We start from the raw sequence: 23,123 nt of genomic DNA on the forward strand, positions 1-23,123 counted from the left end.
AAACGTTACAGTTTAACTCAGATTGTCATTGTTTCATCTAGTTACAAGAAAATAATCCACTTTGGACCGGAAATAAATGTCATAAATAGCTCCTTATACTTTTTAAGTAGAAGTAGCCACATGGGAGCAGATTAGATATGTGCTTTAAACAAACAGCAGTTCTGATTTCAAATGCATATTTTGAGAACATGTAACTACTTATACAGAATCCTTATCTACATCATATTTTTTCTGCAGTAGTTTGAATGGTATTTACATTGACTGTAGAAAAAGCTTTTCTAATTATCTTCATTTGTTTATCATGAGAATATGTTAGATGAATAGCAAACCATTATTAAGTGTACTGGTATTATGCAGTTGAAACTTAGCAAATCATTTAGCTTTTGCATGATCACAAAAGGAATGGCATGACTCCATGTAGCAATATAGCTTCACAAATTAACATTAGTAGAACTATATATTTACTTAGAAGAACTATGTATAGTGCTAATAGCAAGCATCCTTGCCATAGAAGGATGTAATTCATTGATCTATAGATATTTCAGCATTAGGTGTGTGTGTGTGTGGTAGGGGGGGGGGGGGGAGGAGTATTTACATGCCACTTGAAATCGTCATTTGTATGAGAAGTAAGAAGCATGTTTTGCTGCAGTCACCTTTACTGTATCATGTGCTTTTTGTAATTTACATATTAGTATGAGATTCAGTTAACTGCAAGTCAGTCCCCTTTGTATGTAGTTTTCAAGTAGTATTGGAAAAAACTTTATGTGATAATACAGTAGTACGTTTTCAAATATTAGTTGCTTACTTTTATTTTTCTTATATTACTGTTTGTTTCCTGTAACAATTACATATAACGTCTGTGACAGGAATCATAGCATAAGACAAAATTCAAAGGAAGTTTCATTATGTGGTGCTTTTAAGCTGTGTGCAAAGAGGAAATTTCTCTTTAATACATGATTTACTTCTACATATTATATGTATTATTATCAACATACTGGGTATGGTTTCTGGTGATGAAAATAATCTGATTAAGTGGTGTTTAAGAAGGAACTCTAAAAATACTTCATAAATATGTCATGATTTTTTAGTCTTATAAAGAAGCATATCAAAACAGCAGCTTAATAGTAGCATTTAATGATAGCTATAAAGTTTATGAACATAGTAAAAATTTCAAAACTGGTATTACCTTTATTTAAATCTGTGCATGACTATAAATTTATAATTTATGGAGCATGCACATTTGTTGATATACTATTACAATATAGAATTTTCCTCCACATTTAGAATTCAATGAGTGCTATGTGAATCCAAACTATTAAACAGATGTTAACTTATGAAGTCTAAATGAAATTTAATTCATTAAGCTACACAGGAAGTATTCTATTTTGTGTTATGCTGTAATACTGATATATTCTGATCTATAACAGTAGATATAGTATATCTAAATTGTTTTCATAGCTCCATCAAGCCCTGTTCACAACCGCAGGCTACTGTCTGCAAGGAACATGCGAATGAGTTCTGTTGAACTTCCAGATGAAAATGAAAAATCTCTGTCTTCTGCCAGTACATCACCATGTCCTTCTCCAGTAAGTAGCAAATGAGAGTTGTTAGTGACTATTAGCTAACCATATACTAGAGCTTGTATTCTTCTTTTCCAAATTGAAACAAAAATTAGCATAAAGAAGTGATGTTATATTTGTTTATAAAACATGTGCGTATATTATTGCTATTGTACCCAATGCTATTTAATTTTCCTTTTTATTTCTTGATAATTTGCTTCTCAGCAGCAAGATGGTGTTTTTTTATGCGCTAAGGCAGGTTTGATAGTTTCTCATTATCCCTGAAGTTAGTAAGAGTACAGTGTTATACTAGTCTTCTATTGACCTAAGTCACCACTTACAACAAAGAGCACATTGTTTATAAATACCTCCAGTGCTCTTACGCTGCTGGTGCCATATAACTTTAGTAGTATAGGCTCCACCCTAAAACCCTAGACTATATACTGATCACAAGTGATTTTCATTATGTTGTGGACACATTAAATATGCTTCTATTCTGTAGCACTTGTCTCTTTTGTAATTTTATAGCACTTCTGCGTGCTCCAAATGTCTTGGGTATCCAAAACAAGATGGCCACCATACAGTGTGGGAAGTGGCCTTGAGATCATTCCCTGCTGTTAATGACTACATAGGCTTAGTATCAGTTGCAAGTGATATCACTTTATTTGTTGCCTCTTCCGATTCCATTCTGATGGGTGCTTATGCCACATAATACTCTACAGTTATACAATATTTATGTAATATTTTTCTTGAATTTTCCCCAGAATATTGAATACTCCATCATTTTTCAGACAGCCTGCTCAACCAAGATGAGGGTTTCCAGCTTGAAAATATGTGGTAACCCCTCATTTCACATCTGTGCTCTCAAAGTAAATATTGTTCCTGGTGTTCACTGCCTGGCATTACAACATATGACATCAATATTAGTCAGCCAAATACTTCATAAGCACTGTTGATGCACTGACTCTAGATATCTATGACTGATGCTCTTGCTACCAATGGTATTATGTCTGACACATGGGCATTTACTCCACAGTGGAAAGTGTGTAAAAAAATCTTGCCATTCTATAGGTGAGTTCACCTTGAAAATGGCTGAAAGGATATCAGGTGTAATATTGGTACATTAGTTGATAATATCCTGAATGCACTCCTGAAAAATGGTGAAATATTTATGTAGCTGTTTCTCAAATATTGTACCCAAAGTGTTTATGGTATGAACAGCTGTGTAGGATTTCCGTGTCATAAGATCATTGTTTTTCTCTTTACTGCCAATTATCACCTCAACTTCCTTGCAACAAGTGGACACTTTCCCTTGTAAGACATTCATTGTAGAGCTTGCACTGGTAAATGACCATCTGATCAATTAAGATTTGTATTACTTCATCATGAGTCCCCCTTATTCTTTCAGATTTTTCCTATTTTACACATAAGTGACTGCAAATTTCTTCTTTTGTGAATAAATATACAACCCCACTTTTTCATAGTCCCCATAACACTTTTCATAATCACCATTTATCTTTGTCTTGTACCCTGCCTCCATAGCTGAGGTTGGTAACATATACCCATTTATTCACACTCAGTCCAGAGGTAGCCAGTTTGAATCATGTTGGTTGAATAAATTTTGACCACCAGTATTTGGCCAGCTAGGGGAGGAGAGGTGTTATTCAGCATCAGACTTTGCACCAATATCCTGGATTATATCTCAAACCTATCTTCAGTGTCTCATGAAGTGAGGACACAGGACATTGTGATACTGATCTGGCCATCAGATTCAGATTCAGATTCAGATTCTTTATTAGTCATTCAGCATTGTTACATGCAATAGACTTCGTCAGTTCACTTAACCTATTAATTTTACAAAAAAAATGTTTACATATTTAAGTTGATATTGGGCATTTCTAAAAATTCTTCTAATGAATAGAATGGATTCGTTAACAAGAAGTTATGAACACTGTCTTTAAATAATTTGTCAGGCTTGATTGACCCATTTTTAGACAATTTGTTATATATTTTAATTGCCATATACTTATGACTATTGTTAGTTTTAGCTAATCTATTTTGTGGCAACAGCAAAGAAGTACACGTTCTTGTATAGTAGCCATGTCTTTCATTTGTTACACTTAAATTAGGTAGTTCAGCAAGTATGTAGTTAACACTGTCAAGAATATATAAATTAATTACTGTTAAAATTCTATATTTAGTGAACAATGGTTTACAATGTGTACTATTATCTACCTTAGCCATTACTCTGATTGCTTTCTTCTGGATCACCATAATTTCATTTATTCTTCTGCTGTTTCCCCAGAGTATTAACCCATACCTTAAAACAGATTGAAAAAAGGCAAAGTACGCTGTCCTTATGTACTCAAATGTCACACAACACATCAGTCTCTTCAACAAATATATAACTCTTGACAACCTAACCACTATGTGATCAACATGAGAGTTCCATGTTAGACTGTTGTCAAGTACAATACCTAAAAACTTTGCCTTTTGTTTTTCTATTTTTGTAGTCTTTGATAGACTGAACCACATATTCTGGGTCTTTTCCTCATTTAATAGCAGACCATTGGCATTAAACCATGATGTTGCATTTTCTTTTGCCAATTTCATATCACTTACCAGGTTATCAAGTACATGGTTTACAGATAGAAAAGTTGTGTCATCTGCATACATATATGTCTTTACATCTATATTTCCTGGTAAGTCATTTATGTGTACAAGGAAAAGAAGGGGTCCCAATTTAGATCCCTGTGGCACTCCATGTTGAACCTCAAGTATGTTTGACAGATGACTTCCTGAACTCACCACCTGGTTCCTTTTATTGAGGTATGATTTGATGAGTTTTAAACTTTTATCGCATATTCCATAGTACTCAAGTTTAGAGAGCAGAAGTGAGTGGTCAACACAGTCAAAAGCTTTGCTCAGATCACATAAGGTTACCTGTGTGTGCGCATGGTCCTCAAATGCTCTTAGAATGTTTCTCACTAAGAGCTCTATGGCATGTATAGCTGACCTTCCTTTTCTGTAACCAAACTGTGATGCACTTAACATACCATTTAGTTCTAGGTACTCATACATCTGCTTATATATTATGCCTTCAAAGACTTTTCCTAGTACTGGAATTAGTGAAATTGGTCTGTAGTTTGCAGGATCTGATTTGACACCCTTCTTAAAGACTGGAGTTACCTTGGATAGTTTGAGAGGATCAGGAAAAAAACCTTCTATGAGACACAGGTTTATAGAATATGTTAATGGTGCTGCAATGTAATGTATGATTTCTTTCAATCGATTGTTTGACATATTAAAAATATCTGTACTGTATGAATTTTTCATTTCTTTGACTATTTTAAGAACTTCATGTTGGCATACCTCTTTGAAGTGTTTCAATGATGATCCGGCCCTATTATGATTTAGGTTTGCTCTCTTCAGCACAGCTTACAAAATATTTATTGAATGTATCTGCTGGTATTGGGACTGTCTTGTCGAAGTTTCTGACTTCACCTTTAACAGTATTAATTACTGACCAGGCTGTTTTGCATTGGTTTTTACTATTTTTTATGAAACTTGTGTTGTATCTTAGTTTCGCTAATTGCAACTCTTTCTTATACAGTTTCTTAGTGATTTTTTCGAGATCCTTAATTTCATTAGAATTGTTTACTTTGGCAAGGCGCTTCAACAGCAGTAGCTTATTTTTTAAATTCTCCAGTTCTTTGGTGTACCAAAATTTACCTTTTCTTGTTTTATGGTATTTCTTTTGAACAAGATGGGCTTTTAAGATACCTGTTATGTAATTGTGGAATGTTTCATAAACTGTTTGGGCACTGGAATCACAGTTTTGAAATAATTTGTCCCAGTTTGTTATGCCCAACTGGTGTGTTAGTTTTATGAGATTGTGTTTTGTTAATATTAAGGTATTAGATTTTGTTAACTTTTGTCCAGCCTTGCTCTCATCCCCTTTTATAAAATGTCTTAACTTTACTGTTAACATGGAGTGCTCTGAGAAAACAAACTCCTTTACCTTGGTGGAGTACATATCACGAGCACAGTTGACAAAAGCATTATCCAAGCATGCTTGTAGTCTTGTTGGTTCTGAATTTACATGATGGAAGTTGTGCTGCCTTAGCATATTCAGTAACTTATTTACACTGGGTTTGTTACATGTTACATCAAAGCTTGAATTAAAGTCTCCCCCAATTACAGTTACATACTGTTTCCATTTCGTTATGTAGCAGAGTACACTGTCTAAATTATCTAAAAAAGTTTTATCATCTGAGTCAGGGGAATGGTAGATACATACTATGATAAGTTTCATTATATCACATATGATCCCGGTAGTTTCAAAGTGTTTCTCTACACATGCCCGACTAAGATCTAGTTCTCTACACTCTATTTCATTTGAAACATAGATAACAGTACCACCATTATGGTACTGAGATCTGCAAAAACTGTTTCCATATTTATAACCTTCTGGTACATAGTACTGTAATTGTTCTGGTTTAAGCCAATGTTCTGTGGCAATGACTCATCCAGAATTTCAACTTTATTTCCAAGACCTTGAATGTTTAAAAATAGGATATTATTGTGACTTATCTGTGAGTTAGCAGGCTGGTTTTTCACATTTTTATTTTCTTCTTGGCTTGAAACCATAAAAAATTATCACTGAATGACACAGATGTATTTTTCCTTTGGCTCCTCCTTAAGCATTGCTGTGTTGCTGCTCCAGTCGTTGTTGGTTCTGTTACTGCTGCTGCTTCTGCTGATAATGATGGCACAATAAGCCTGATAATCCTCTTACTGCTGTTCAAGAGGAATAGGCTATGAGCTGGAACCAATTCTTCCCCTGTCTCATCACCACAGAACCCAAACACAACTCAACTTTGTACACACACCCATTACAGTTACCTTCAGTCAACAGGTACATTTAAGACACAACTCTCACTTACAGTGAGGAAAGGAATTATGGTGTGCAAAGGGACCAAGTGATGTGGCACAGTGGTCAGCACACTGGACTCGCATTCAGGAGGGCAACAGTTCAAACACAAGTTCAGCCATCCAGATTTAGGTTTTCCGTAATTTACCTAAATCACTTCAGGCAAGTGCTGGGATGCCTCCTCTAAAAGGGCATGGCCAATTTCCTTCCCCCATGCTTCCCTACCCGAGTTTGCATTCCATCTATAATGACCTTGTTACTGACAGGACGTTACACACTCATCTCTGATCTTCTCCACCTCCTCTTTTGTGTACAGAGGAAGAAAACTCTTTCTGACTAGGCAGCACAACAATTCTTTTGAGTCTCCGAGCTGACAATGCCATATGACATATTTGTTCTGTCTTGCCATCATATTAATCGTGTATAAGAGCTGCTGACTGTGGCAAATACCTTGTTACTGTACCTTTATTCAGTTAGTTTGTGGACAGGACTGTTTGTGAGCTTATATCCGAAGTGAACTGTTTTTCATGTTAATCTCCAGAAATTATCTAAATCTTTCTATTTTTGTTCTTCTTAATTCTTCTTTTATATGTTTAATAAAGTGTGTATATGTACATAGCTTCTGGATTTTTACCTCTGAGGTTATGCTATTTTGGAATAATTTTCTAATGACACTTGTTCCAGTGTAATTTCTGCAGTGCTTCAGTGCATGCAAAGGTTGTGTCTTTATACTTGTGTGTCAAGATGAGAACCAACATTCCCATTGCTCTCTGTATAACCTGTCAAAATTCTTGCACTTTTACATCTATATCATCACTCAGTGGTGGATTCTCTGAACAATTAAACATTAATCTCATTTATTCGCAGTTAACATTCTTGATAATGTATTTTGCCCTTATTCCTGTACATTTCTGTGATAGGTCATGCTTTTCCTTTGGAATCATGTTTGATATTACTATCACTCAGTTGTAAACTCCACAGCCTATTGATATCATATTAACGATATTAACATGTATGTTTGATGTTACTCTCATGTTCTATTCATAACTTCTAGCCCATGTTCCATGACTCACACTTCTAATTGTCTTCTATAATGATTAGTCTGGTAGCAATACCACAACACAGATTTTTTTTTTATTTTTTTTTTTTTTTTTTTTTTTGCATCAGTGGATCTCAATAACTCTGAAGCAATGTCATCTTGTTTTGATATAGGTCTTTCAGTATTGTGTCAATTTCTTCTTATCAAATCATCTAATCAAATTGTGCCTATGGACTATTGTTTCAGTCATGTGAATGGATTCATGATTTCCTGTCAGGAAGGTCACAATACATTGTAATTGATGGAAAATCATTGAGTGAAACAAAAGTGATATCTGGCATTACCAAAGGAAGTGTTACAGGCCTTCTGCTGTCCCTAATCTACATAAATTATTTATGAGACAATCTCAGTAGTCCTATTAGATTGCCTCATTTACCATCAAGTAAAGTCATCAGAAGATCAAAACCAATTGCAAAATGACTTAGATACAAAATCCGTATTGCGTGAAAAGTGGGAATTCACTCTGAATAAAGAAAAGTGTGAAGTAATCTGAATGAGTACAAAAATAACTACATTAAATTTTGGTTACGCAATAAACCACACAAATCTGAAGGCTGGATTGGCAGTTCACTCATAAGATGCAAGACGAGCAACTAAAGAGATTGCCTACGCTACACTACACTACACTACACTACACTACACTTGTTCATCCTCTGCTGGAGTATTGTTGTGCTATATAGGATCTTTACCAGATGAGATTGACAGAGGACATCAAGAAAGCTTGAAGAAATAGTGGGAGAGTGTCACGAGTATGATAAGCAAGATGAGATGACAATCATTAAGACAAAGGTGTTTTTTGTTGTGGCAAGATCTTTCCACAAAATATTAATCACAAGCTTTCTCCTCTGAATGTAAAAATACTTTTTGTACCAACCTAAATAGGGAGAAATTGTCATCACAATAAAATAAGAGAAATCAGGGCTTGTACAGAAAGATTTAAGCATTTATTTTTTCCATGTGCTGCTAGGGAGTGGAGCTGTACAAAAATAGTCTGGAGGTAGTTAAAAGAACCCTCTGCAAGGCAAGTATGAATTGCATAGTAGTTACATAGATGTCACTGTAGATGTTATAGTATTATACTTCCCATCTCATCTTCATCTACCTCCTCTTCCCTTCCTCCAATATTATCTTCTAGTTCATTCCCCTTCTACAGTCCTACATATTCCTTCCACTTTTCAGTCTTCTGTTTTGTGCTTAGTACTAACTTCCCATCCGAGTTCTCAAGATTAATAGAAGTGCTTCTCTTTCCTTCATATGTGTCTTAAATTTTTATACTGGACCTTCTATCTTTCCCATAATCAGGCAACATTGTACTGCACTTTCTCTATATCTCATATTTTAGACATCTGTATGTGTGTCTTGCCACAAAAAAAGCAACCCTGTGAAAATTAATTATCTCTAGCAACATAATTTTCTGATGAACAGTTTAAAGAAACTAAACAAAGTGCACATTTTATAGGTTTTTGGCCCAAAGTAGACAAAGAACCATAAAGTTTGTATGATATTTTACAGACACAAATTTGGCCCACAGAAGGTGAGACATAGGTGTCAAAACATGTCTAGGTAAATAAAAAAAAAAATTCACCAATCTGGAAAAAATAATAACAGGAGCTTCCACCCTGAGCAAGATGATTATAGGAATTATTTTTTAAAAGCTTTATATTTTCAAATTGTTTACAAAACAACTTTATCCCCTCCAAAATACTCTTCATTACAACTAATACATATGTCCCACCAGTCTCCCACCGTTTGAAACATTTTTTGTGGTCATCTTTAGAAATGACAGACAAACTCTGTTCTCCAGTTTGTCCAATACATCTGTTGCCATAAGCAACTGCAGAATATTATATTCTCAGATTCACTCAGCTGTCTCCTCAACCTCTTTATCCCGTCCACCCTCCGGTCCTCTGGATTCAGGACTGCCCCCACTTGCGGGGTGTGTCTGTGGCATTCCTCTGGATCACAGGGCACATTGGAATCCACAGAAAGGAGGCAGCCAATATAGCAGCCAAGGCTGCAGTCTCCCTTCCTTGGCCTGCTGTTTGCATGGTTCCCTTAGCCAATCTACAGAGCATTTTATGTCATCATGTTGCTCTTTTATGGCACACATTGGTCTATGCTTCCCAATAATGAATTAAAGGACATAAAACCTCTTCCCTGTGCTTGGACCTCTTCCTCCTAGCCTCATCATTGGGAGGTGGTAATTTTAACTAGACTCCAGATAGGGCACTGTCTTTTTAGCCATCGACATCTTTTAAGTGGCGATCCTCCCCCTCTTTTTCCTTGCTGCTCTCAACCGTGGATGGTGAGACACCTTTTTTTTCAGTGTCCCTATTTTAATCTGCTACATGCCCCATTTCAGCTGTTGCCTGATATATCTTCCCTTCTAGTAGATGACATGCACCCAGCTGATCGTGTCCTCGAGTTTAGCAGTGTCAGTGAGATGACATCAGTCATTTGAAGCTCTTTTTTTGGGGACAACAACCCCCACCTTCAATAGTAGTTTTCTAAGACTTCCTTCTGTTTTTAGTTTTCCTCCTTTTTAAGTTTCACTCCCATTGCTGCTGATTTAAAATTCGGTTTTTTACCCTTCCCTAAGCCACAGAATGGGCACTTATGACTGTAGAAGTTTTGCAAGCCAAAACCACAACAACAAAAAATCCTCCCTGATTTTTTCCTTGATTTCTTCAATGTTGTCAACTCGGTGCCTTTCATGATCCTTTCCATGTGTGAAAATAAGAAAAAGTGACACAGAGCCAGTCAGGTGAGTAAGGTGCATGGGGTAGTAGAACCATGCCATTTTTAGCCAAAAGCTGTCTAACAGAGATGGCTCTGTATGCAGGTGCACTGTCATGGTGGAAGAACCAGCCTCCTGTCTGCCACAAATCAGGTCTTTTTTGATGAACACTGTTGCATAATCTTCTTAAAACTTCCAAATAAAATGTTTGATTGATGGTCTGACATGGAAGAACAAACTGTGAATGAACTATACCCTTGACATCAAAAAAGGAAAAAATAGCATAGTTTTAATGCTTGATTTGACTTAAAGACATTTTTTGGACAGGGTGATGACATCTTCCATTGGCTTGACTTTTGCATTGTTTCTGGGATATAACCATAGCACAATGACTCATCAGCTTTGAAAGAAAATCTGGATCAGTTTCAGGCTGTTGTTTCAAAGAACAACTCCTTTCAGCTCAATGTTGCTTTTGATTGTCAGTCAGAACCCAAGGAATAAACTTGGCAGTAACCCTTTTCATTCCCAAATCTTTCATTAAAGACAATTTGTAACTCAGATCTGTGATTGGTTATATTTTACCCAGTAGTATGTCTAGCACTACATTATACACTGTATATACACTACTCATTTCAAAAGTTTTGTGCTACACTATACTCTACAAACTTTGAAATTTTTAGGTGTCCTTATTGATGAGAATTTAAATTGAAAGAAGCATGTTTTGGAACTCCTATAACAGCTAAGTTCAGCCACATTTACCAATGTTCTGGGGTAACTCAACTTGAAGAAAGAAAGTGTTCATTGCTCAAAAATGTGTTGTAAGAATAATATGTGGTGCTCATCCTTGATCACCTTGTAGACATCTGTTCAAAGAGCTAGGCATTCTGACAATTGCCTCACTGTATGCCTATTCCCTCATGAATTTGTTGTAAGTAATCCACTGCAGTTCAAAGGGAACAATATGTGCATAATTACAATACCAGAAGGAAAAAATGATATTCATTACTGAACATTATGCACATGAAAAGCTGCACAATGCTGCCACCAGAATTTTTGATCACTTTCCCAATGATATAAAATGTCTGACAGATGGAAATGCTATATTTGAAAATGAAGAGACTGCAGAAGAATTTCTATTTTTGTAAAGTGTGGTGGGTAGGAATTACACTCTCAAAAAAATTGTAAATGGTCAGCATGTGGTCATATTTATATATGAATTAATGTGTAATTAAATTAGATTAGATTCGAGGTATTTTTCATTCTAATAGATCCATAGTGAGGAGATCCTCCAGGATGCAAAATATGTCAGAAAACAAGAATACACAATAAATATTTACAAAGAGAAACAAATATGCCAATGTACCTTCCAGAGATCTCTATATGACTTCACACAACTACATTCCTCTACCCTTGCCCCTGTACATTCTATGTTTCTTTCCTTTATGTGTTTTTCTCCATTTGTTCCTGTACACCTCCATGTTTTACCCTCTTCCGACCTCTCTGTTGACTCCACTGATCATTTGCATCAACTGTATTTGCTTTCAGAATGTCAGGACCTGGTGCATCTCTTGAAGGATGCATCTCTGTTACATTCCTCTGAACATCACAAAAGTAAAATCATCATCTCATTAACTTGCTCATATGTATTCTTAATATAAGTATGCAGCACACACTTTATAGGTCATATAAATGCAATAATAATGTGCATAAGCAATTAAATATATAATTGACTTTTGTACATATGGTTTTCAAGATATGCATACAGTTATAGATAATTTCTTACAAGAAACCAATGCAAACACCTTACTGCAGCACACCCACAATGTTAAGGATGGTACTTAACATACCTGTCATCACACTGTCACATTAATACACATAAACTGTGACAAGCAATATGACTTAACATTGTTTACTTGCTTAGCAAAATATGCAAATTTACCTGATTACAAACACCTTTTTATGTGCATTTTCATTCAGAACATATCCAGGACCTTCATCGAAATCATATGTATCCTAATCATCCTCCGATATGTACAGCTTGTTCCTGGAAAGCATTTTCTAGACATGACCCACTGCACATGTTATGACAACAGGCATTTATGTTAAGGGCAGGTGACATTGTTTACATACACAGATCCTGCCAAAGTCACCACTTGCTAGGATCTGAATTTGGAGATAGAGCTGCTCTCTATCAGCTTATCATGAAACTTTCAACTAATAGGACTAAGACACATCACTTACTGTATTTTCCATACCCATTGCGTATTGCTTACCATCGTTTACAGCCAATGTCTTCAATTCTTAGGCCACTGTAATAATCCATCATCAAACAGAAAAAATCATTTTACAGTACTTGTTTGCAATGATTGTGTTACTGCACTGAATCTCTACAGAATCAGATAGTACTAATATCTGCATGATTTTATATTATTACTAACATATGTGCATAGTTGATTCTACTAAGAAATACATCAGTGGAGTAGTAGGGGTTCGCTACCAATAAAACCTTTAGGCTTCTCTTAAACTGAACTTTAATGTGAATGTAAAATTACTCATTCCATGTCATTACAATTAACTGTACAAATGATCCCTGGAACATGAAACTAACTAAATAACATTTATTGCATTTATCTACACCCCAAAAATACACATATAACACAGCACTTACATATCAACTAGGAAAGGGGCCAATGTGCAAGGACCTGCATGGTTAGCCAAATGTGTTAACTCAGCGCTTCTGGGACTCACAAAGGCAAGCTTGACCTAGATCGAATCCACTGCATGGACTAATGAAGAGGGCTGGTGAACTGGCCAGCCCAGATGTGGTTTCTAGGCGATTTCCCACATCCCACTAGGTGAATACGAGGCTGGTACCCATATCCTGCCTCAATGTGTGCAGAAGAAGAACACCCTTCCCGGCAGATGGCTGAAGCCATCACATGGAATGTCCTAGCCAACAATGCCATATGGAATTTATATTTTTACTAATGTATCTGATTTCTGTGCACTTTTTCCTATTTATAATGTATGATTTAATTACACCATAGCAATTCCCTTGAATCCCATACTTATAAAGTTTCTCCATTAACTTGGAGTTAGTTCTGAAAATATTTTTACAGCTGATAACACAGCAGACCCACCATGGCTAGAACAGTTCCTTAACATATGACCTATACTTTTGAATTTAAAACACACTAAACCTGTTTTGCAGTAAAAAGCTTTAGATGGTGCTGAGCCACAGTCATAAAGCATTTTTTAAAGAATACACTGCCATTTGACTGTATAATATGAAAAATTTGTTACAGACTCATTTAGTGTTCCCCTCCATGGAAATCTTTAATAAAAGGCAAGAGATTTATTCATCTGAAGGGAAACCAGAGAGTTTTTCAGTCTTTTGAAATGTGATCCAGTTTACCACAAGAAAAACATTATTCACATGATGGTTACTTGAATTTTGCCCTTTTAAAACACTAACCATTTTGTTTTTGCCTGCTGATTGCTTCCCTGGGATTTTGAAAACATTGCAGTAGCTACATTCATAGCAAAGGTTCATTCAGTGTTCTAAATTATACAAACATTATTCATGATGATACAAAAGTAAGTAAGAGAACACTTCAAAAGACTTACACAGTTGTGTATTTAATAAGCCCTTTCAACATGCTCTATGGAACATAGGTATCATTACATGCCAGTATATTATCAATTAAATTTGAACTTATAATTTATATACTCTCTAACAAAAACAGATAAATCTTAAGTTCTAGATAATGGAATTTCTCTGAAATTACTAATTCAATTTTTAAGTGTGATACATGATTGAAGTCATCTCTTGTAGAACTAAAATACTAGCTTCAGGAATTACTATAGCTCCATTTGAAAAAGTGAAGTTGATACAGGTATTTATGTAATTAAAATAGCTGTGAAAAGATGCTATAAATCATTGAATAAGGACTTTTTCACTATTCATTTGGGTGAAAACAGAATTATGATAACTTAAACAAACATTTTAGCCAAAAAGCTTCATGTAGATGGAGTAAAATAGGGCCTCTGTACATGTGTTACTTACTGATGTAACGGATTACAGCAACACTTTGTATTATTGATGAAACTGGATGATTTAAGTGTAGCAATATTTCTGAAACTGCACAGACTGCAACAGCAGAAAACTCTTTCATTTGTCAAACAGTATGATAGTTGGACCTACACAAGTGTAAAATGAGAAATAACAGAGAATGATTATGGATCAATTAACTGACCATTCTTTCACATATCAATTTTAGTATATCTCACAATTGTCAGAGAAGTCAGTACCTATTCAGCCATACGACACAAGGCAGCAGCTCAGATGTCTTCAAAAGAACTGGAACAAGTGAGACAGATCTGCAATTAGAGATTACTTGCACACATATTTATAAGCAGGCCCTACCACTGCATATTGCAGTATTTCTAGGAACTTGCCATGATTCATTGACTCCCCATAAATAAAGCTCAAGCAGGAGTCTGTTCAGACATAGCAAAATTTTAATAACTTTTTGGACACCATTGTAACTAAAAGAATGGCTGAAATTTTTTACTGATTTGATATTTGCTATTCATTGTTTCCTGGTTGTGTTGTTCAAACATGAGGCTGTTAATCATGTCTTTATGAGTAAATCCAAGACACCTGTGTTTGGTTACTTCCATTTAATACTGTGCTTTGTGTCACCAAGAATAAATATTCAGCAAAGTTTATGGCCAAATATATTCTCTTGTTAGCACATGTATCATTGATAGATTCAAGTTACTTAATATCAGTGGCACAACTGTTTGTATTTATTTATGATTAAAGCATGAATATTTAATCTCTTAACCACCTTTAGTTGTAATTGACTTCCCTCGAATCTACAAAATTCCCCATCCATCACATTTTGTCATTTAAATGACATCTCTGACCATTTGACTAAATTGGCTATTCCAGCTGTCATCTTTTACCCTTTACAGTAATAAATGCCTTCTTGATTTCAGATATGTAGTTATCTGCTTTACACATATGATGCAACCAATGACACTACCTCCGATTTGCATGTTGTAGTTTTGGGGAGCACTGATCCAGTACCAGCACATCTACAGTTCGTATAATTTATTCTGTCTTCTTAAATTACTGAGGTTTTTTGTGGTTTTTCAAAAAACTATGGAGATTAGTGGACTTTGTTCAATGGAAATTTTCACTTAAAGGATGTTTTGAAGTTTTACACTTTTTTACAAGTATCGAATTTGTTACATCTTGCATAATTGTCCAATTCTGCCTTATGGGCCATTTTCAAATGCAGTAGGTTTTGATGTGTTGGTTGTACATTTATTTTGTTGCTAAACAGTAGATATAGAGATGTAGCTGATCTGAAAGTAAACACATAATGTATGCACAAGTGTCAGAACTGAAACCAGAAACTGTACTGCATGCAGTTGCAGAGTTAAGTAAGGAGACAGGTAACATTGAAACTTTTGTTGTATTAGGTAGAGGTATAGGTGGAAAGATTGTATTCTGTGGAATATTGTTATGCCAGTTACAGTAACTACTCAGATATTAAATGCAATTTTTATAATGTAAAATTACCAGCTGTTTAACCTAATCTCAGCTTGATTCATGCAAAACTATGCACAACTCTCTTTGTTCCAGAAATCTCACCGACTCCTGCCAACAAACTTGTATGTTGTACTGTATAATTTCAAGTCTCGTCATCCTGATGAACTGGATCTTAAGTAAGTACTCTTCGGAAAGAGTAATTTTGCTTATTGACTTACCATTATTATAGCATTACAATAATTTACACATTAGGTCTAAATGCAGAAAATTATATGTAATACATTGCCAAGTGTTGCTTGTAAAACTGCTACTTTAAAAACTATTTCCTGATAGAAATTCAGATTTTTTCTTGGAACAGCCACCACAATGAAAAATTGCTATACTGTTAATTAAAAGTGTTTAGGTCATTGAGAATGTTTTGCATAGTTTTATTTGGAATATTTGGCATTTTTAAGCCTTCTTGATTATTTTAATAATTCATTAGGTTTTAGCTGTACCTAACCCTCATGTTTTTCAAGAATTTTGTTAACTGTAGGACTAAAAAAATTGCCATCCACATGATAATTAAAATAGTTTCATTGTATATTTCCACTATTTTGCAAGGAAAAATGGTAATAGGTGTCACTGAAAACCATATAGGACCAGTATTTATCCTTTCTGAGATGACTGAAAGCTGTTTTAAATGCCAGCCAGTTTCCTACACCATAGTAGGATTGGTAACCTGTTGTATTTCTGGTGTTCCCATATTTTTGTCCACCCACTGTGCACTAGCTGCACTTTTAGTGTTAAGAACTGTTTTTTTGCATGTAAAATTAATTTTTCTTGTAAAGAACGTTATCACAGAAAGATTACTTAACTTTCAGTGTGGCTTCAGTGTCTGGAGTCTCATTTCATTCAGCATCTTTACCACTTACAATTAATGGCCAGCTCTTTATGATGAATAGGAGCAGTACTCAAATGATTCTTCTTTTGATTATTTATTGGCTTTTCACCTAAAGTATACAAGAACCTTCGTTCACCAAAACTGTATCCAAAGCAGATGATAATAGTAGAAAATATCACAATGAAACAACTGACTCAAAGTGAATTGAATTAAGGTAAATTATCAACTCATAACTACCACAGTAACTCCTTCCTGGCAAATCTGTATGTCCAATTGAACATTTCTGGATACCTCTAGATTCATTACAGTTATTTTGGTTATTTCTGGTCTTCATAGAAGTGTAAATTTAGGCAAATATATGTGTTTTCACATATGGGAAATTCCAAGAGCTAAAATAGTGACAACTGATATTTTAAGTAATAATAATTTAAAAATGGAGGGTTCAGAATGGGATGCCTATAAAATATTTTTTACAATTTGCAGTTATATGACTTTATGTGAAATAAAAGTGTTTTCATAAAACCAGCTATATTTTCATATACAAAGTAAATTATTTAAATAATGAGTAATAAATTTTGATCTGGAACAGCTTAAATAAAATTTACCAATGCAGCTAGTCATGCATGTTGAAGCGCCTGTTGGAGGGCAGGGAGGTGCACTGTCCCTGGATTGAATCCTCCCAGCATATTAACAATGATGTTATTGATGAAGGTTTATGTGTCAGCCAGTCAGGATGTGGTTTTTGGGCATTTTCCCACATCCCACTAGGTGAACATTGGGTTGGTACCCAAGTCCCATATCAGTTACATGATCTACAAACATTTAGAAAACTTCTGCCTACCTTTATATGAATAACATTACTCCCAGACAGTTGGGGTACACATATTCTGTTCAGGGAGTAATGGGGTCACAACAGGAAGGACATAACCTTTAAACTAACTATGCCATATCTATGAATAACCATGCTAACCCCATTCTGAAAACAGGACAAAGGTACAAGAAAACAAAGAAGAACAGCTTAAATAAAATTTCGTAATTTTCGTGTCATTTGCTATGATATGAACGGATTAAATGATGGCAAGTTACAAAGTTTTCAAGGGACATTTATCTTTAAAATTATCTTCCTTCTCATATTTTGCTGTTTTGAAATGAAATTAATAGTTTGACAAGCCTTGAGAAATATTACGCTAATGTGTTGTAACTGGCAAAATTTATTTATGTTAGTTATAAACAAGTAAGCAAGATATTGTTGTCACAAGAACTCAAAATTGTCATATACTTCTTTTTAAAAAAAAAAAAAAAAAAAAAAAAAAAAGTATCAGATATTCCAAAACATGGCTTGACAAGTAAAAGTGGGACTGAAAATTTCACATGAAAAATCTAACCTACTTTTTGGTATGTTTCAACCTGAGGAGCTATGAATTCTTTACTTCTTGTAAAACTTACATTTGAGCATCTAACCTTGAGGGTTTTGAATCTTGTGTTTTCACATAACACTTTGTCTCAAGCTTCTGCTCCAACCTATGCTTCAGCATTCTGTGCTTCCATAGCTGCCAACAGCTGAGCAAACTTTCTGACATTGTGTCAGCTGCTGAAGCTGGATTCAATGCAGTACTTGTCTGGTTTATGTTGTCTTCTTTGAACAGCAGTGTCAACAACTGTGTGTCATTGTTTTTGCATTTTTGGCCAAAGCAATACATGTAGCAGTTGTGAAGACACTTGGCAGTGTAGTTGTATTGCCCAGCAGTGTAGCAGCCTCATCTGGTGGTGTTGTTACATCAACCCCAGCAGCCAGGCACTCAAGGGGAGGCAACTTGTGACACCTCACAGGTTTTTAAGTCTCCCTTCGAGGAAATGGAGATGGCCTCTGTGGCACTGATCTTGCAGAAGTAAATGGCGTCAGCCCTGCTGAGAGGAGCTGTGACTCACCCTTCTGGAGTGGACTCTTAGTGCGCATACCACCCAACTTTGTAGCCTCTCTGTTGTAGAAATTATGTTGCGAGATGTCACCATAAATATTTCTTTCTCTCTCACTATGGAACCATCTCAAAAGGAAATGGTTGCCAACATGGGTAAAACTATGTCTGCAGAAAATGGCTTTTGTTGCCATCACTGCTTGGGGCTTGTATCATTGTGACAATGGTAGAATGAGCTGTTCTCTCTCCTGAAGTTTAAATGAACCCTGTGCCAAATACTGTCACAGTAGAGCCATGTCTGGAACTCGTTGAGCTGAGATATAATGATCCAGATCTGTGAGGCACTCAGTGGAATTATATCAATGATTTATCACTACTCATCATGAGGTTAATTAAGTGGAAAGGTGAAGTATGATTGAACACAAACATACCAGCAGGTCTCGTGTGTTCCTCCAATTTTACAGCTAAATTAGGGTTTACTTGACAAAGTTGCCTGTATTCCTGACCATTCAGAGCTCACAGTCTGCATCAGATGTTTCAGTTATGGCCTGTTTCAATTATTTAGGGGCAGGGAGAGTGACCTGCAGACCAGTAACAGAGATATCTCAATTGAATTAAAATCAGTATGTTGCTCATAAGAAATATGGGTGGATGTGGGGAGGGGGGGGGGGGGTTGAGGCTGTATTCACAATGTAGGAAAAGCCATTAATGAGTTAATGAACCATGACAGTAAAAGAGATGAGAAACAGTGGTCCAGGTGTATGCTTACAGCAGGTGCCTTGACATGCAGTTGGTGGACTGCTTGTAGAACCAGATTCCAGCGTGTGTCATTGCCACGATGATGACCATAGTGTAAATTGATGAGATAAACTTTATTGTTACAAATAACGTCCTCGCCAATATTCCACAGTAGAAACATGGCAAGTATGAACAAGTTATTCAAGTATGTGATGTAAATCTTGAGATATGGACATGTCAAATGGTAATCAGTATTTTCTTTTCATAAAATCCTTAATAATGTGTATATGCCAAACAGTCTTGTTTTTACAACATGTTTATTTATTTAACACTGTTAAATATTTGAAATAAGGGTGGCATCATTATATTTAATTTGAAACATAATAGCACTTCACTTGAATGAAAACTGTCATAAATCATTAATCTCTCATGTAAAGCTAATACCAAAAAAGAAGAAAAAACATACAGGGTGACCAGGAGGAATGATCAGTATTTAGAGATATGAAAAGGATGGTCATTTGAAGAGAAAAGGTCTGGTAAACACAGCCTCTAAAATGCAAAGCTTAGGAACTATGAGCACTTCTTCATCTTCGATAACGTGAAACAAATCTCCCTTACTGCAAGCTCTTTGCTTTCCATAGTTTGGGAGGAGATAGTATAGACTAAAATAAGAAAAAATTGTCAACTAAGCATGGATTCTAAATTGTGTTCCTTAAGAGCTGTGAGCATGTTGTCAGTTTATTGAGTTTAAGAGATGTGTTTCACCATACCAAAGATGAGCAAGTTCTCATAACTCTTAAGGTATGCATTTTACAGCCCACATTTACTAGAAAATTTTGTTTTAAATACTTGTTCCTGTCATATCCCTGAATATGACCATTCTTCCTGGGACACCCCTGTATAATGCTTCTTTGTTATCTGCTAAATCTACTGCATGCATCCCAGTTTTTTCTTCAATTATGTATTTCATCAGAGAGACCAAAATTTCTGTAATTTTCCATTTGTTACTTTCCTTCATTAAATAGTTTAACTTTTGTGTATATTTTCCATTGTGTTAAGGATTTATTTAACCTTACAGAGCTGGATACAAGGTGACAGTAATTGATGCCTCTGACAAAGACTGGTGGAAAGGAAAATGTTTTGGCAGAGTTGGTTATTTTCCATCAAAATATGTTATTAAACTCCAGCCAGGTGAGAAGGCACTGCAAGTTACCCACAATCTTCAAGTATCAGATGGCAACAATGGACTCATGCTTCTGAGAGACCAGGTACACTGTAGATCATAAACTGTCTTTATAAAGCTAAGGAGTTCTCTTCTTTCATGTCTACTCATTTAAATTTCAGTTTCATCTCTCCATCATAGCATGTAATGAACCTCAGTTTTTTATTTATTCAGTAATATATGACAGTCAGTTTCAATCAAAACATTGTCTACATATGAACTGAAATCTGGCTGTTACTTTTGCATTGCACATTTTTTCACTCTTGTTCACTGTTTGGGTCTTTTTTACTATATTTCTGATTGACCTGTCTTTGCAACGCACTATTATTATTATTATTATTATTATTATTTTGTTGGGTCATCTAGGAACATGTTAAGTCACGCTACATTTCATAGTGAACTTTGTCTTCTTTGCAGCCCAGATATCCCTCATCCTTTGTGAGTGGGCCTCCTTATGCTCCACCATCCAAAGGGCATTGTGTTGTCTTTTCGGTTGCTCATCTCAGTGTAGCCTGTTCATCACTATCTTCTTACAGAAGAGATCCCTGTTTCAGGCATCTGCAGTGTAATTTTTAGGAGTTGGAGGTCATCTTTGGTATTTTTAAACAAGGAAATTGTGGTTTGGGGTTTGATAAAAAAAAGTTGAAGCTCTTCTTTTTCAACTATTGCCATCTATTCATTTGAGGTGTCTGTGAAATCATACATGTCTTTTGCAAACTGAGTCTGTAATGGATTCTGTTTTTCCATAGACTTCATTGTTGAATTTTTTTGGAGGATGGTATTCTTGTAGTTGGATCCTATCATTACCCTAATGATTCCATACTGTTTTCCTCCATTTCTTCGTGGAGGCCTTCATTTGCATTTGCAGATAGGACCTGAGCTGTCTACGTAACTACTGGCTTCAGAAAGATTTCATAGTGATGTATTTTAGTGTTCTGTGAAAGTTATTTTTTGTTGTAGATCATGAGTAACATTTGGTAGACTATTTCAAGTTTACATATTTATTTCTAAAGTGCTGCCTTGTCCAATCCATTTTTCATAGTGATCTCATCCAGGTACTTTAATTTCTCTGCTCTTCTAATGTCTCCACATTTTGTCTAGTGTTTTGGGGGACATCTCTGATGTCAGTCACTACTTCCATTTTTTTCAAATAATATATACAGGCCTGTTTGTGTAGCGGTTTCCTTTAACAGTTCAAATTGAATCCTAGCAGTTTCTATGTTGTTTGAAACAATGGCAATCTGCCACAAAAAGGCAGATGATATAGCATGATTCCCTTGGATTTAGTTCCAATTCTCATTGGGCTACAGTTGTTTTCCATCAGCCTTGTTTACCAGCTCCTGATGACTCTTTCAAATACAGAGCTGAGAAGATTCATGATAGCTGGTCACATTGACTGACTCCTGTTTTGATATAAAAGGAGAGGTAACCTAGGGAATGTATCTTGGAGTTTGTGTATGTCATGGTGGCTCTAAATGCCAGCAGTTTAAGGTCAACCCCACATTCATTAAGGATGTTTAACAGGACTTCACATTGTATTGAATCGTAGGCTTTCTTTAAGTCTATGAAGACTGAAACATGTTGTTTACACCTTAGAATACAATATCTAATGATGCTTTTGAGGTTATGGATCTATTTGGTTGTTGAATGACTTTTCTTGTAGCATTCTTGGTATTCCCCTATTGGCTGCTCAACTTCGGCTTCTAAATGCTCCAGAATGCCAAGTGAGAGAATTTAGTATGTTACTGGTAGCAGAGATATTCCTCTTAGTTATTGATGTTTTTCATGCTGTCTTTCTTGTTCATTGTATGGATTTGGGCTGTTTTCCTGTCTTTTGGTGAAGTTTCCTCAAACCAGATACTTTCTATATGGTGTTGCAATATTTCAGCTGATTTTCCAGGGGAATATTTCCACAGTTCTGCAACTACTGAATCTTCTCAAAGCACTGTGTTGTTTCAGACAGACAATGTGGCTCTTGGTTTGTACCTGTTTCATCTTTGTCAGGTGGTCTGGACTCTTGTTTTGGTATCTCTTGTTGGCACATTTGGTTATTAATACAGATGACCAGTCATCCACTGGTTTGAAATTTGCAACCTGTTAAAAAAGACTGGTTCTCATGGCTCCTTGTTTTTTGGCTCCAGTCTTGAAGAAACAGTAACCTTCAGATTCAAAGTTCTGTTTGTTTATGTACTATGTTGCATGGCAAGTATGGGTATTAGATTTTTGAGCACGATGTTAGTGAGAGTTTTCAACTTGCCAGTTTGTTTAAAGGAATTTAAGTTGATTGTTGTTAGGGAAGTTATTGCTTTCGTTCTGAGTATTTGACTGTTTGGGATATGCTGAGACACCCCAACTCATCTACTGCATGATGTCAAGTCTCCCCCATAATCTAAACTAGACTCATGCACCATGGATATCATGACAAGGGATTTGTTCAAGGATTTACCCCCTGTGATACCTTCCTTGAAATGAG

At 35.6% G+C, this 23,123-nt stretch overlaps 1 protein-coding gene and 1 non-coding gene across 4 annotated transcripts in view; one reads left to right on the plus strand and one right to left on the minus strand.

Moving 5' to 3' along the window:
• The window catches only part of LOC124555076 (SH3 and cysteine-rich domain-containing protein), a 981,469-nt gene that overhangs the window by 928,314 nt on the left and 30,032 nt on the right, over positions 1-23,123 (plus strand). For all 3 annotated transcript variants that reach the window (XM_047128864.1, XM_047128865.1, XM_047128866.1), the window contains 3 exons: positions 1,459-1,586; positions 15,985-16,067; positions 20,507-20,696. In XM_047128864.1, the coding sequence (XP_046984820.1) occupies positions 1,459-1,586; positions 15,985-16,067; positions 20,507-20,696 (401 nt within the window). The remainder of the gene's footprint in view (positions 1-1,458; positions 1,587-15,984; positions 16,068-20,506; positions 20,697-23,123) is intronic.
• On the minus strand, positions 13,592-13,711 carry LOC124557463. Its single transcript, XR_006968722.1, has one exon. It is a non-coding gene; the product is annotated as a U5 spliceosomal RNA (small nuclear RNA).

This window comes from Schistocerca americana, chromosome X (assembly GCF_021461395.2).
Source record: "Schistocerca americana isolate TAMUIC-IGC-003095 chromosome X, iqSchAmer2.1, whole genome shotgun sequence".
Taxonomy (NCBI): Eukaryota; Metazoa; Arthropoda; class Insecta; order Orthoptera; family Acrididae; genus Schistocerca; species Schistocerca americana.